General features: G+C 36.5%; 2 protein-coding genes across 5 annotated transcripts in view; one reads left to right on the top strand and one right to left on the bottom strand.

The window, feature by feature from the left end:
• Positions 1-5,778, top strand: part of TyrRS-m (Tyrosine--tRNA ligase, mitochondrial) — a 10,970-nt gene extending 5,192 nt beyond the window's left edge. For 2 of the 3 annotated variants that reach the window (XM_087354763.1, XM_087354762.1), the window contains exons 6-9: positions 798-864; positions 1,049-1,237; positions 1,592-1,717; positions 2,401-5,778. In XM_087354763.1, the coding sequence (XP_087210889.1) occupies positions 798-864; positions 1,049-1,237; positions 1,592-1,717; positions 2,401-2,438 (420 nt within the window). In that variant the 3' untranslated portion in view covers positions 2,439-5,778. The remainder of the gene's footprint in view (positions 1-797; positions 865-1,048; positions 1,238-1,591; positions 1,718-2,400) is intronic. The other variant, XR_015536757.1, reaches the window with a different exon arrangement.
• On the bottom strand, positions 1,727-12,486 carry l(2)41Ab (lethal (2) 41Ab). Of its 2 annotated transcripts, XM_022076295.2 has the most exons (13): positions 12,011-12,485; positions 10,612-10,831; positions 9,882-10,039; positions 8,918-9,162; positions 7,804-8,047; positions 7,365-7,547; positions 6,059-6,304; positions 5,249-5,423; positions 4,881-5,089; positions 3,915-4,130; positions 3,623-3,805; positions 3,008-3,166; positions 1,727-2,717 (listed from the first exon to the last, which is right to left on the bottom strand). In XM_022076295.2, exons 1-13 carry the CDS (start codon positions 12,296-12,298, stop codon positions 2,484-2,486), a joined length of 2,760 nt encoding a protein of 919 aa, XP_021931987.1. In that variant the 5' UTR covers positions 12,299-12,485; the 3' UTR covers positions 1,727-2,483. The 2 variants fall into 2 exon arrangements, with proteins under 2 accessions (XP_021931987.1, XP_021931988.1); XM_022076296.2 differs by lacking the exon at positions 3,623-3,805 and having other exon boundaries at positions 12,011-12,486.

The following is a 12,486-nucleotide window of genomic DNA, read 5'->3' as shown; positions in this document are numbered from 1 at the left end:
ATTGACCTTCACAAAACTCTGAAGTAAGTATTGTGGGGCATACCAGTGCTATAATTGTGTAAAAGTCTGAAATTTGTCAATTTATAACATTGTGATTGTGTTAGATGTTTAGTGGTATGGATTAAGGTTGAGTATTAAAAGGGTTCCAGGTGTACTCCTATATGCTGTCACAAATATTGACAATGATATTGAAAATATATCTGTTAGTATGATGGCAATACTTGAATGATAAGAGTGGAATCAGCTCCCAAATAATGTCACATATATGAAATATACCTCATCACAAAGGCATGCAGTGTTCTCCCCAACATATATTATACACTGGAGGTGTAAACGTTTGGTGCTGGAGAGACTCTAGAGCCATCTAATGTAGAATTTTAAAATGTTTCATAATAAAATATAAGTATTATTGAAATGAAATTATCATGGAAGTTAACAGTAGCTTTATCAAGTAAATGTATAGAGTGGAGTCATTATTTAGAAGCTGAATAGACAGTCAGATTCCCTACCTCCATACCCTTCCACCTTATTTTCTTATGATCTATTTTAGTTGATAATAGCTTTACAGGTAACACTGTTCACATCATGACATCATTACAGCTTTGTTGGTTAACATATGTTTTTCTCCAAATGTCCTCCAGTGGATGAAATGCATACTGCATACATGAACTAAAGTGAATTTATAATTTCAAATTAATTTCCTATATGAAGAATAGTATTCTTCAGTATTTTATGTTGCAGTGATTACAGATGGTAATAGAAGTTTTATTTTTATACATCACCTTGTTTTGTTCTAGAAAAGTCCTGAACTGAGAATTGCTCAGAAGAAACTTGCTGAACAGGTGTTGCTTCTTGTTCATGGAGGTACAGCAGTGTTTGTATTAATTTAATTGTGAACATGAAATAGGTGAAAGGATGAGCACTCACAAAAATAATAATAGAAACATTAAATAACTATTGAAACTTGTTACAATGGGACCTGCTATTAATGTAGTCCCTGTATATTACAGTTTAAGATAGCTAGTAACAAATTCCATTTTATTACCAGAGGAAGGACTTGAGATAGCCCTGAAGGCCACATCTGCCCTTTATGACCAATCTGCCAAGAGTTTACTGGAACTGAGAGCAGAAGACATTGGAAGTATGTTTGAGGGAGCAAAGGTCTGTGAGCTGCTGTTACAGCCAGGTACAACTACGCTAGATGTGGCAATGCAGGCTGGATGTTTTGCCAGTGAAAGTAAGTACTCTGTTTCTAATGGAATCCAAGGAATGTGACCATTCCCCCTGTTCCATACATGTTTATATTTAACAAAAGTACTTCATTTATGTGACCTGTCTGATGTTCAGCAAAGTCTGATCCCTTGGGATTTTAGTTCCAATGGCACCACATGTGTGAAAAGAAATTTTCTATTTCTGTAATGCAGTTACATTAATTTCTATAAGCAATTTGTTTCTTAGTCATTTGAATTAAGGTTTTTAATTTTGTTTTATTAATATATTCATTTAATTCATTCAGATCTATATCACTGCTTAGTAAATGATTACATGCCATTGGGGAAGCAGAGTTACAAACAGAAGCTTCTTCTTTCAGGAGATGCAGTGAGAATCATATCTGCTGGAGGTTTTTATATCAATTACCAACGAGTTACTAAGATAGATGAAGTCTTAACTGAAGCAGCACACATATTACCTAACAACGTCACATTAATTAGAGTTGGTAAGTGAATACTTCTCCTAAAACATTTTATTTAAGATATTAGCAGTGCTAATGTGTCTACATGAATTATACACATATAACAATTATGAGTGTTATCTACATATGTACAGTGATCTGCAGACCCATAATTCCATATGATAATCATGAGCGACAAATCCTGGTCTTTAACTTATAATTATTTAACTCTTGCGATTAAAATGTTATGTAAGTTGGAATGAAATAACAGACAAATGTTGGAGCAGTAAGATAAAGGTAAGTTGTCACTGGTGCTTAATTAGTACCCATTGGACAGGAGGCTTAGTGGGCTCCAGAGCTGGTTGGGACACATTTGTGGTGAAGAGACAAATCTCTGCCCGTCCCTGGAATTAAACCCCAGTCATCCATCCAATGTGTAATGTAGTCATTACACTGAATGAGCTACCAGAGCTCATGTATTGGTATAGTCTGTCTAAACAGTATGAACACATGTAGTTCATTACATTAATAAGTTTTGATATGACTGCCTTATAGGATGTTGCACCACGTAGTGTGGTATAAACTGGCTGATGTTTCATAGATGCTTACTACCTCCATTATTAGGGCCTGATCATTTCCCTGATGGTGGAGGCAATAACCATCTGTGAAATGGTTGTTAATTTCTGTCAGACCACCTTTGTTCTTGGTCATGTTTTGTATCATCACAGGCAAGAAGAATTACTACATTGTCAAATGGTTGAAGTGAACCAATTTATTGGACAACACACATGTTAGTGCACAACTACACAGGTCAAGCTGGCTTTAGTTGGAGTGTATTCAGAGCCTTCGTAAGAGGGATCATAAGTGGAGGAAAGTCTGTGAGCAGGGATTCCAGTATGGATATGAGATCAGCATTTATTGTCTTCTGGTGCCGCATCTCCACATCCAGTGACTGCTCACTGCGGAAAAGCAGGTGGTAATGTCCAGACTTGATGTCATTATACATCCTGGTTTTGAATTGTCGTCGGACCAGTACTTCCAAGTTCTGTGAACAGCATGAGCAGATTTGCATGGTTAATAATATTTATTAAAAATCAAAATATTTAAAACAGGTTAGTCAGGTTTTTGTTTTAAACCCTGATATGAACTCAAAACAGCCTGGTGCTACTGGTGTATACCAAAAAATATACTTAAGTAGGGTATATCATACATTTATTCATTGGATCATATGACCTATTTAACTTTATTTGTGAATCTGGTCTATGAATTGACATAATTTAATCAAAATCATTAAGAATTATAGAGATTGACTTCCTAAGCTTTCAAAGACCGTACTTTTTGCCGTTGCAGTTTCCCTTCCTCCAATTGTACATCTAGTTTTCTGGTTGTGTCCTCCAGCTGTTTCAACTCATTCTCTTTGTCCTTCACTTGCTGAATCAGCTGGTCATGTCGCTGCTGTGCAACCTTGGTCTGGTGCTGAAGTGACTTGATTTCCTGCAACCAGGAAGGTACACTAGCTAGCGTAACTCTGTTGCACATTGTCTTTCTTGAAATGTTCATAGTTCCTTAAGTGGTAAAGGAATTTCCTACTTTTATGTGTAATCTAAAGGTTCAGTACCTTATATAAAAAGCCCCCCCTCACCAGTTGGTTCGTGTTCTGAACAACTGGCTCCAGTCTGCATTCTTTCACTGTATTGCTTTAAGAATAATTTTAGTATTTTTCTCCCATCTACATTTGTTAAGTTGTCTTTTCCTTTGCAGTTTTCAATTTAAAATTGTGTGTGCATTTCTTATCTCCCCCATGGAACCTGCATGTCTCATAATAATATTAGATAGAGTATAAATATGAAACATTGCAAATACAAACAAAATTGCAATGTCATAGCCAAAGATACAGTGTTTGAGCTGTGTTTTCCGTGGCCAACACCAGTTTTAGAAGTCACAACATACACTGTTCACATGCTTGATCTTGTTTTGCATATCCTCCAGTTTCTTCTGAAAGTTGTGGCGAGTGCTGTGGGTGCCTGTACAGGCAGCTTCTGCCTGCACAACAATTGCATCACGCTTTGCAACACTTTGCTCAAGATCTCCAATCAGCTTTTCCTGAGCTTTGCGCAGCTGTGAATATCTGACCTGCACAACAACATTACAATATTTTTAACCCTTAATTTCTAACCTAAAGGCTTAAAGAATTTGGGATTGTATGCTGAGCTGTAACACATTATTCAGACAGTGAAAATACCTGCATACGGTGGATTTCAGCTTTCATGGCCACCATGTCACCCTCTTTTCCTTTCTCATACTGAGTGTTCTGCTTGGTTTCCTGTGCTATCTGCAACTTCTTCTCCCAGGCCAGAAATTCCTGTTGTTTTTCTAGCAGTGACCCTCCGAGTTGAATTTTTTCTTGCTCCAGATCATGGATTTCTGACTTCAGCTTTACAGCTTCTAACTCTGCATCCTGTAACAAAAGAGTACTCTTTATATTTGTAGTCATAATTTGTCTATAGCAAGAATATGAAACAAATATGTGAGGTTGAGTTTTGCAGTGGTGGAAATGAGAACTATGGTCTTCTGTATTATGACACCATGTAGTGTCATATGTGGGTACCAACTTTATTCAGGAATATGTCTCCATCTTCAGGGTAGAATGTATAAGCTATATGACTACACAGCATCATAACCCAAAAGACCACAGTCCTTATTTGAAGCTTATTCCCGCATTCCATGAATGAGAATGAATTACAACAAAATCATGTATCCTGACTGATTATATGGCAATAATCAGAAGTGAACCCTTTTTTCATGTGTTATAAATTAGTTTTCCTGATGCTGCCAAACTAATTTAAATCCTTTAGATTGGAATCAAACTGTCATAATATATTTCACGATGTTATGTTTGCAAAACTTGTGTTGCTTGCACAATTGCCATGTTTGTATAACTGATGATAGGACATTAAAAACTGTAGAGATGGTGTATGCCTAGTGGTATGATGTGCATACTGAGTTTCATGAAAATCTTTGTTATTGGTTCAAAAGTTAGGGGCATGGGGGAGGTGGTAGTCACTGGGTTTGTCTCTCTATCTAAACTAAGGAAAGTAGGTTAAAAAATATTTTTTGTGCATAGTGGTAATAATTATGTACCATCAGGGCTCTGTCCTGTTGAAGCTGTACATAGTGGATATTGAATTACTTTCAAGAAGAGATGTACCTTGAGTACGCTCATGTAGTAGGTCTCTGTATACAGGTTCTCCTTGTCCAGTATTTCCATATATTCCTTCCTCTCGCAGAGTTTCAAGTTCAGTGACAGCAGTTTCTTGTTGAGCGAGGAAATCGAATGGTTGAGTACCTTGTTCACCTTTTTTTGGCAATTAATCTGATGCTCGATCTTCAGGTTTTTTTGATCCAGAATGAGCACCTCTGTACAAAATAGCAGAAACAATTCAAATCTGAGATAAGAAAACATTAGAGGACCCAAAATCTCAAGAGTTGAAGATATAAATATAGATTAATTGCAAGATTGAATGAACTGTGACTTATTCACTGGTGCACAGAGAGATGTTTATTGCTGTCTCTTACGTTTGTGCGTGAGGTTTATGTTGTGGACTTGCTCATTCCTTTGGTTTGCGAGTTTAACAGTAAGAGTCTGCTGCTGTAACCAAAACTGCTGCAGCTCCTCACATTTCGCTATTGTTTTTGTGATGTTCTTCTCTAGGGCTTTAATTTTTATCTCTTGAGGGCTTAGGTATTCATCCTGTAACAACAGTGTCCATAAAATAACAGAGACATTTGGAAACAAAGTTCTATGTATTTGTAAATTGTAGGAATTGCAGTTTTCATGGGAGTGAGTCTGAAGATGGCTGTCTTCTGGGTTGTTGCGCCGTTTAGTCTGGTAGAAGTTTACCGACATTTCAGAAGACAGCCATCTTCTGGTTGTAATTGTACTGAACTTCTCGCTACAATACTTAAAATACAAATGTGTTATGAAAAACTAAACCAGCCAAATGATAGTTATAAAAATTAAATGTTATCATTTTTGCATTGCCACCATGTAGTTACTTTTATATTTTTCTAAGAAAAAATGTAATAAAAAGTATCATGGTCTGAAAGATCTATCACGTAACAACTTCAACATATACAATGAAAGATTCTACCTTTACTCCCAAATCACAAACTCATAACAATGGTATTCATGATGATAAGGAGTTACAGATTACAAAGATCCAGTGGCAAGAGGTTTGTACCAGGTTTAATGAAAGCCATTTTCTTTAGGTCCATAATACTGATATCCCATTTTGAATTAAGGAACAGGCACATGTGGTCTCCAAAGAACAAGTTCTCATCTTCAGGAACCCCACATATACAGCAGTTAATGTGGACTACACTTACTCCTGATTTTGGAGTTAGTTGCTCCAGTTTCTTCCGCAAGCTGTCCACGGTTCCCTGTTTCTTGTGTACTTCAAACTTGCTCTGATGCAGGTCACTCTGTAGGCTCTTCAGTTCCTTTTCTTTTGTTTCAGTCTGCTTCTTCAAGTCATCCAAAACAATATTTGTTTGCTCATTCATCCCCTTCTGATGATCCAAATCTTTACTAGTCTGTGTCAGCTGGTTCACCACATTCACCACCACAATTTCCTAAAACAGGATGACACTTTAGGAGTAGTAACGATGTTCTTCTGGACCATGTGATGGCGGTATTCAGATACCTTAGTACAGTGATCAAGCCATGATGCTGTTCCATTGGCACAGGTTATGTCATTAAATGAAATGGAAGAATGAAGATGAATGATAAGCAGATAACAATTTAGGGGGCAGTGATTGTGGCCTATTTCAAGGTACCAGTCCAGAATTCAGTTGGAAGAGTAGCCAGCAATCTGGCTGAGACTTGAACTCAGGATCTCCCAGTAACCTCTCATCAGCAGCAACAGACCCCAGTTTGAATATTTCAGGCTCCTGCCGTGACAAAACCCCCGTTAGCATAAGCAAACTCCTGTTTTAGTTTTAAGGCTCTGTTTACCATTTCCAGCAATGCATTTTGTACGCAGGAATGGTGTTATCTAGCAAGGGACGATGTCTTGCGCTTGCACAGGACTCCGACCTTAGTTAGCTTTTTGGTTGGTTGGTTGCATCAAACTGTTAAGTATCTGAGCAGGAATGAGAGTAGTGATAGGGAGACAGCTGAAGATTGCTTAAAGGTTAGTATCAGTGGTTTCATTTTAGGAATGCAGTGCTGGACACTTCATTGTCTGAGATATATTTGATGAACATAGCATTTTGTGAGTTGGCTGTACCCTTGTCTTCACATGACTGGTTGCCATTATACTGAAAGATTTTTTAAAACTTTTTATTTTGATATAAGTGGCAATGGTTGGGATCAAAACCATGGCCTTTTGGATAATAGGCTAGCCCTAAAGTGATGAAAAATCTGTCAGAAAATTGTCAATGAATCATCTGAAGGTGGGAGTACAGCCAACTCCCAAAATGTGTATATCAAAGATACTTTATAACAATGTGTAATATATGATTCTTTTAAAGCAATTGAGAATGTAATATAGTTTCTGCTCCCTTCATGCTATGAAGCATGTTACACAAAAAGACACACATTACTATAACACAATAAAGCATGCATTTCCTACCAAGATGCATACTATGAACCAGCTAAAATCGGTAAGAATTACTAATTCTGCTGTGATACCTTGTCCCTGATTTTGTCCCTGAGTGTTTGAAGCACTTTGTTCAAGTACTTCGATGCTTTGTCCTGTGTGATCTGATCCTGCAGCTTTGCCAGGATTCTATCCTCCAGAGCTACTTTCTCATTCACAAGCCTTTCCACCCTTTTCTGCAGCATCTTATTTTCATGTGAATTCTTGTGGTAAACCTGTAACACCGTGATCATCAGAGGTGGCCAGACATACAGCAGGTAGAAGATGATATTGTGCTGTGCGGTCTGGTAGAAATTGTTTAACATTTCAGGAGAACTTACTGCCTTTATCATCAGGGCAATTACTCTGTTTAAAAAAAGATTAATTCATAGTTTGTAGATACACTTATTATGTAGCTCCATGTGGAATTTAACATTATTAGCTCTAATGGCTGTAAGGAGCAAAAGATGGTACTTTTATTGTGACACTCACCAACATGACTTCCTGCACATCCTTATCTGTTTGTTCCAGCATGTTGTGAACAGATGCCAACTGTATCTCTAAAGCACCTTTTTTCCCTTCCTCTACAGCAATCAAGCGCTTCAAATTTGCTTCTTCTGAGTGAATTTTCTTTAGAATTATTGTCAGGTGTTCATTCTTTAACATTTCCTCAACTGAAGCCTTCTTGAAGCCTTCAATTTCGTTGATCAGTGTTTGCAGTTGCTGCTTAACTTTGCTGCAAATTATAAATAAAACTGCAGCATAATAAAAGACAAATTGTATGAGACTTGAGATGTTCCTGTAGCAGTAAAAATTCACCATAAGGTCTGCTGGTTATTCCTATATGTTGAAATAGTAAAAATTTGACTCTTAAGGACCTGGTCTGAAGCAAAGGTTGACATGGCACTAGATCCACAAAAATGTACTATTACTCTAGCACCTTTATGTAAACACAAGCAACACAAACCATTGTAAAATGCAATCACGATTTATGTTTTGAAATTCATAGCTAAAATTTATTTTAATATTGTCATCCTATGCATGCAGGAAACATAAAATGAGCTGTCACTGTTTTCTTCATTTCTCATCTGCAGTTGGCTGTACACATGCAGCAGTTATTTTACCTCCTGTTCATTTGTGATGTGTTTAACGATGCTATCAGTGGCTCAGACTGTATGCCTTAAATGCTATGATTATTGATGAAATTGGAAAGGATTTGGAAGGAAGTGGTCATGGCCTAATTTAAGGTGCTTTCCCAGAATTTACTTGATGAATTTCTTTGTTTGCCACCATTGCATCCAGACAGGCTTAGCCTCGTCCTGTCATCTAATGCAGAGATCTAAAATGTGTACAGTTTTATTTCCATGTAATTTAGACACAATCATAGAGCACATAAAGGCAAGGATGGGAGAATTATATTAAACTAGACTTTACATTTGTGCTTATGTGGACTGCGATGAACTAACTCAGATTTGCTCCAATGGATTATATTCTATGGTTAATAGTGTTGAACCGTCATGTTCTAGTACCAGAGAATTGGTTTAGTAGATTATTCAGTACAAGATTACTCTAAGACCCTGATACTGATTTTGTCACATTGAATTACTTGTAATCTTGCATGACACTCATATAGATTTTGTCTCTCTGCTGTATGCTGATAATCACACTACTCCATGATTGCATGAGACGATGCTGCTCTCTGTCCAGTGTCTCAAGATCTGCGTTTGTATCAGCTACAGACTGACCCACTTTGTTCTTCTCTAACTCCTTCAATTTTAACAGTCCACTGAGGTTTCTGTTCTTTCCCTGTAGATTTTCTACCTCAGTCATCAGCTTGAAAATGAAAATGTCCTGGAAAAGAACTGTGTGATAAGAATCTTATTACTAAGTGGATACAATTCATGCAGATTGTGTTATTAAAATCAGGGTCTATTCCTATGCAGTCAATAATTATGCATTACTCGAACATTTTCAAATGAACGCATAATGGCAGGTTGTGTGTATCTGAATGTCATATCTCCTAAACCATAGAGCAGATTATGATTAAATCTAAAGGATAGAGACCAGCGGTGGACTTGTGAACATGGTAATGAATTTTCGGGTTCCATAAAAGGCATAGATTTTTTAGTCTAGCTGAATGAATATCAGATTTTCAACAATGACTCTGCTCCATGTAGCTAGACAGCACCTATTTTGCATAAAGCTAAACTCTGTTAATTTTTTAAAAAATTTTTTTTATAAAGGACTGATACATTACATAACATAGATCTCATGAATGTCTATAGCTTATATATGAAACATTTTTGATTTGGTGAATATTTATTGAAATACAAGGAACAATGAACTCTGACTATATGTGATGTGATTAGTGTTGCATTAATAGATTGCATTAAGGACAGTTATATATGTAAAATTACAAGAAAATGAATCTGGGAAATATGTGTACTGCAAACTGGAGGAAATCTGGAGTATCCCATCATATGCCACATAAAGGCTTACCTCAGAATCTGACCTGACTAAGAATCCTGCATACAAACTGTGTTGACGGTTATATATATACATTTTAATACCTGTTTTTGCATCTCCTTGGTGAACTGTTTTTTATCAGTCTTGGTCTTCTCAGAAATTCTCTCTGATGAAGCTAGTTTAGATTCTAATTGTTTCTCCCAGTCTGCAAATTTCTCTTCCAGACACACCAGATTTTCCAGCTCTGTCCGCACATCCTCCTCTGAATAAACACAGAAACCTACTTTGTAACTTCCCTCCCATAAAACTGAGTTTTAATCACATACTTTCACATGAAAAATTGTTGCACTTTAATCCAAACATAAAAAATTAATTTGTGACAATTCTGACAAACCTCAGTGTTAAAATGTGGGGCCAGAAAAGTGAACTGGATGAGGGAAAAGGGGATACACATAGAATTTTGGAAAAGAAACCTCTTAGAAGATCATGAAGAAGATGGAAAGCTGACATTATAATTGATCATAGGGAAATGAAACAGTTTGTAAGAATGGGACATGGATGAACAAGCACAATATTGTGTCAAACAGTGGGCTTCATTATGGGTGGTATTATCCTTCATTGGCTATGCTTCATGGCATATGCACAGTCCAGTTGGCCATGCAGTGCACTAGCATACTGCTAAATCATTGAACTGCAGAATTGAAGCCAGCCAATAACTCCATAGTATAGGGTTTCACATTCCCTGTTCTTGAATGATAAAGGTTAAGCCTTTGAGTTCTGCTATCAGAGATATAGTTATGTGTAATACGTGTGTCTCTATTGAAGAATCATAACCTTCCTTCTGTGCATTGTTGAGCTTTTCCTGCTCAGACTTGTATGTGTTTCTGCATGTCTCTACTTGAGCCTCTATTTCTTGCCTAATTTTTGTAATATTGGCAATTGTCTTGTGGTAGTTGTCAGTGACACTCTGCTGCCTCATCACATTTTGTTGTACGTCATATATGTTTAGTCCCAGTTTTTCACACTCCAGTTTCTGATTCTTGATTCCTGCTTCCTGCAAGAATGTGGAGATAAATTTATTCCTTTTCTTATATTTGTAAATAATTATTTTATTGTGCAATGATATATGATATTTTTAATTTATATTTAATGATATAAAATTAATTTATCCATGGATAATAATATGGGGTATAAAGATTATGAAAGAAAAATGCCATGTTTCTCTATCTCATATAACCCTTCGTTTACAGGTAAGGAGAAAGTGTGACAAATCATTGTTTGCATAATATGATAACATGATGATTATGGTGATGATAACAACATATATTCTGCTTGAATGAGTCTTCACCCTACATGGTTCTGCTAGGAAACTACAGATTTTTTTTTAAACTTGCCATCTTTCAATTGGTAGCTTAAGCCCTCCAAGTTTAAGTAGGTCTTCTTGAATTTGTTGAAAGACTCACGGGTTACAAGCCATATCTTCTGCCAACGTTTCGAGAACAATCTCTGCTCTCAAAACGTTGGCAGGAGATTTGGTTTATTCACCATTCAGCCACCTGATGTGGTTTATAGCCCGATAGTCTTTCATCAACTTCATTCGCTGTGAAAGCTTCACTTTATACATTAGGTCGTCTTGAATGTTAGTAAGTATTGTTCTACAATACTGCAGTTTACTGAGATGAGAAAAACTGTCAATAGTTATGAATTTCTATAACACATTTTTGGTAGTTATATTGAAATGAACAGCTGCACTTCAGAGATTCTGTATATTTCTTTGTAGATCATTTTAATGATATTCCAGTGAGAGACTATGTATTATCAAACACTAGGTGAGACTAGGGTATTGAACAATGAGGAGAGGATACCTAGTACCACAGTTGCTTGTAGAAACTTAAGATGGTCCATTATCCTGTAAAATTTGAATTAGTTATCCTATTTCATGGAGTTGTTCTATATCATACTATTAAAATTAGTCAAATACTACACAATATCATAATTAATGTAATTCATATTTGTATTAGAAAAAATGTTACACTTGTATTTTGTTTAAACCTATTAATTTTTTGGAGCATTGCTATACAAGACCAGGTGGAAGAAGTGCAATTGTAATGTTCTTGTATTTTAGAATGCATCCCTAGCACCAATTGGGGTCTGAGTGAGTAGTCAGATGATAAATAAAGATATTCGTGTATAGTAATATTACAAAGAATATTCATATTGTTATTGGACTCACAAGTTTGAGGATTTCTTCACTTAGGCGATTATACTGCCGTGTTAAGTGGTCCTTTAGGGCAACCTGAAATTTTTTCATTAATGGGTGGTCAGGCTGAAGAACCTCTGGCTCATTATCCCCACCTTGAAGGCCAGAGACAAGACTTGGTGTTTGTTCATGTCTCATGTCCTTATCATCATGAGCCAACCGTTGATTCCTGGGGTCTACATCGTCATGATTCTCTTCACTTCTATATGTAAGGTGTGGGTAAGAATGAGTTGAAGTGGCAGCTGTCTTCGACTCCGACATATTGTGCTCATTAATCACTAGAAATTAGAAACCCCCAAACTTCCAGCTTTTATATACCTCACTGCATGTATTTCATTATATCAGTACATATACATATTACTTTAACCTAACTTCGTATTTGTTTACGTAGTAACCATGACAACGAAAATTAAAAGCAGCAGAAAGGAATAACACCGAAATAAAATGGA

The sequence above is a fragment of the Zootermopsis nevadensis genome, unplaced genomic scaffold, assembly GCF_977971745.1.
Source record: "Zootermopsis nevadensis isolate Lab colony 2312 unplaced genomic scaffold, Znev_1.0 Znev_ptg000024l, whole genome shotgun sequence".
Classification (NCBI taxonomy): Eukaryota; Metazoa; Arthropoda; class Insecta; order Blattodea; family Termopsidae; genus Zootermopsis; species Zootermopsis nevadensis.
Note: the sequence above shows the minus strand (reverse complement) of the source record. Positions and strands in the feature narration are given on the sequence as shown.